General features: G+C 31.8%; 1 protein-coding gene across 1 annotated transcript in view; it reads right to left on the reverse strand.

Annotated features, from left to right (window-relative positions):
• The window catches only part of LOC107006364, a 16,782-nt gene extending 15,103 nt beyond the window's left edge, over window positions 1-1,679 (reverse strand). Inside the window, exons 1-2 of the mRNA XM_015204937.1 lie at window positions 1,586-1,679; window positions 1,432-1,523 (exon numbers count right to left, since the gene is read on the reverse strand). Of these exons, the coding sequence (XP_015060423.1) occupies window positions 1,432-1,523; window positions 1,586-1,679 (186 nt within the window). The remainder of the gene's footprint in view (window positions 1-1,431; window positions 1,524-1,585) is intronic.
• Between the last annotated feature and the right edge of the window lie 1,523 nt (window positions 1,680-3,202).

The raw sequence follows: 3,202 nt of genomic DNA on the forward strand, positions 1-3,202 counted from the left end.
GGCATTTCTAATCAAATCAATACGAAAGACAAAGAAAATAAACTCAATAGAAAATAAAACAGAAAAAAATGAATGTAAGTAAAAATAAATTGTATCGACACAAATTTTGTAAAAAAAATGTGTATTAACTTAATTTAAAAACGAGATTAAAAAAATAAGAATATTTTTTAGAAAAAAAAAGTTTAAAAAATATGAAATATTAAAAAATATAAGAAATATTTTTTTAATTTTTCTTTGTTTTAAATAAAATTATTTATACACATGACGGACGTGAATGTACAAACACAACCAACTTGACTGGTTGAAGGTGTCACATCAGCACAAAAGATGCACAAAGATACGAATAAAATGAATTTAGGGGATAATAAAATCATAATTAAATGTGTTTTTGAAATTTTAAATATAGGCCAAGAATATTTATGCATTATTCGTTTTTAAATAATTTTATGATACCAAGCAATGTAATATAAATTTGAAACAAACATAAATTAATTCAAAAGCCGAATTACTTGCATATGCCATATACTGATAGAATGCTTAAAAAATGTGGGGCATGTATGCTAATTAATAAAGTAGGAAGAAAAGCAGTTATTTAAATGACTATAAAAAAACATCTTAACTATATTAATAGATGATAAATAAGAAAAGAAAATATCTTCCATTCAATCAAAGCTATTGAATAACCAATTCTTTGGTCTTCGTATTTTCGTCCAAAATGTCTCATGACAAAAAGATAGATCATCAACATAAAAAAGAAAAGAACAGAAACACATAAAATAATATTAGCACTTATTTTAATAATAATATTCATATTCTCACTGTCCCGATTGAAATGGCAGACGCAAAATTTTAAGATTCAACCAAATTACATAAACAAACACTATAAATCACAATAATTAATAACTTTAAATTTTAAAAGTCAACCAAATTATGTAAAGATATCTCAATATTTTTAAAAATAATTGCTAACTGTTGTGATTTATTGTTTTTTTATGTAAGATGAAAATAATATACATTACTTTCTGATTGAATTTTAAGAGTCAAGTACTTTTTCAAAAAAAAATGTTTTTTAAACATTTAAAATTGTTAGTTATTGTGATTTATATTACTGCTTACAATATCTTAAAATAATATATGTTACTTTCTCTATTCCAATTTTTTTTTGACAACCAATACGCTAGTTATATTAATGCATAAAAAGGTTTAAAGAGTTAAAAGATGCAATAGCATCACTTACAATCCATCTAGGTAATTAGAAAGCCAAGCAACTTTGCATACTAATGAAATAGAAAATTTTGCTAAATTATGTGCTACTAAGTTACAAGACCTTTGAATATGCTTTACATTGACCATCACAAAGCACTTCATAAGGTTCCAAATGTCTTCACAAGTAGTCTCTATCTCCCATGAGACTGTAGTTCTTTGTAGTACCATATCCACCACATTTTTCGCATCTGATAAGATTTGCACCTTTGTCCAGCCCCTATCTCTAGCATTTTCCAGTGTCATACGAATTGCAATAGCTTCAACAGTGATGGATTTCCAACATATTGAATTGGGGAACCAAAGGCATGAAACAGGTTACCATAGCTATCCAAAGCCACCACACCAATGCTTGTCGTCTTCTTTTCCTTATGCACGCTAGCATCTGCAAACACAACAGTATCATCTTGTACCATAGTTATATTTCTATCATCATTACAAGCAAGTATAACTATAGGAAAACATGAAGGAATCAAATTGCCTTCATATTCATGGAAATAAAAAAGAGCTTTGTTAACAATATCATTAGGATCATAAATTTCTCCATTGAAAATCTTTGAATTTCGAGCCTTCCAAATTTGCCACATAATAGAAATACTTAATTTTATGAGCTCAATAGACTCTGGATATTTTTTTAGCATTACTAAAAAGATCATTCCACCATCCAGCAAAATTCTTAGTATTTTCTAAATTAGGCCAAATAATGGGGCAAATTTTCCAAACTAATCGGGCACTAGGGCATCTAAACAACATGTGAATCAATCGTTTCATTCTCAAGTCCACAACCCTTACACACTCCACACATATGCTTCATTCTCCTAGAAATCAAGTGGTTTACCGCTAATACATTTAAGATACATTTCCGAGCAAAGTGCTTATACTTGTTTTTAATTTTCATAGATCATAAAAAGTTCCAGAATTTTTTTGAGAAAGATTGATTACTTGATTGGACTCTCTCATTACTGTTAAGATTGAATTCACGCACACACACTAGATGAATGAAGAACACAAGAAATTTCAAGAGAAAGAGATGAGAGATCTAGAGAGAGAAAGAGAAAACCCAATATTTCGTGGTAACACCCCGTGAGTAAACATCCACGGCGGTGAGGTATATTTATATTAATAAATCAGAGTATTTTTGATTACAGAGAATAAATAGAGAATAAATAGGAAAGCCTAAAATAGAGAATAAATAGGAAATCCTAAAATAGAGAATAAATAGGAAAACCTAAAATTAATCAGGCTCCACTACCTAACAATTCTCCCACTTGGAGACTGACTCAGTCATCCAAAAAATACATTCTCAAAAAAAAATCTCTTCATCATCAACATCTTTACCGCACCGCAACATCTGTAGCAACAGCTACAGAAGACCAACCGAGGTTTTACATAATCTCAGTATCCCAACATCAACACATTTCGTCAACATTTCTGCCGGGTTCTTTGCACCCTCTATCTTCTCCAAGCACATATCACCATCCTCCACTGCCCTGGGAGTGAAATGGTATCGCCTTCTGATGTGCTTTGTCTTCGAATGATAGACTGGATTTTTCACCAACTGTATGGCACTCTGGCTATCTGAGTAAAGAATCTTCTCGCTCTGCTTCTTGCCCAATTCCTCAAGATAATCTGCCAGCCATATCATCTCTTTCCCAGCTTCAGCTATTGCCACATACTCAGCTTCAGTAGATGAAAGAGAAACATACTTCTGAAGCCTGGACATCCAACTCACTGTTGTTTCACCCATGGTGTAAATGTACCCGGATGTACTCTTGCTCGAGTCAACATTCCCACCAAGATCAGCATCCACAAAGCCCTGTAGAGTCACTTTGCCTTTTCCAAAACAAAGTGAAGTACTGGATGTACCTCTCAGATTTCTCAGAAGCCACTTCACAACTTCCCAATGCTCTTTCCCAGGGTTCGCCATGTACCTGCTAAC

Source organism: Solanum pennellii, chromosome 12, assembly GCF_001406875.1.
Source record: "Solanum pennellii chromosome 12, SPENNV200".
NCBI classification, from domain to species: Eukaryota; Viridiplantae; Streptophyta; class Magnoliopsida; order Solanales; family Solanaceae; genus Solanum; species Solanum pennellii.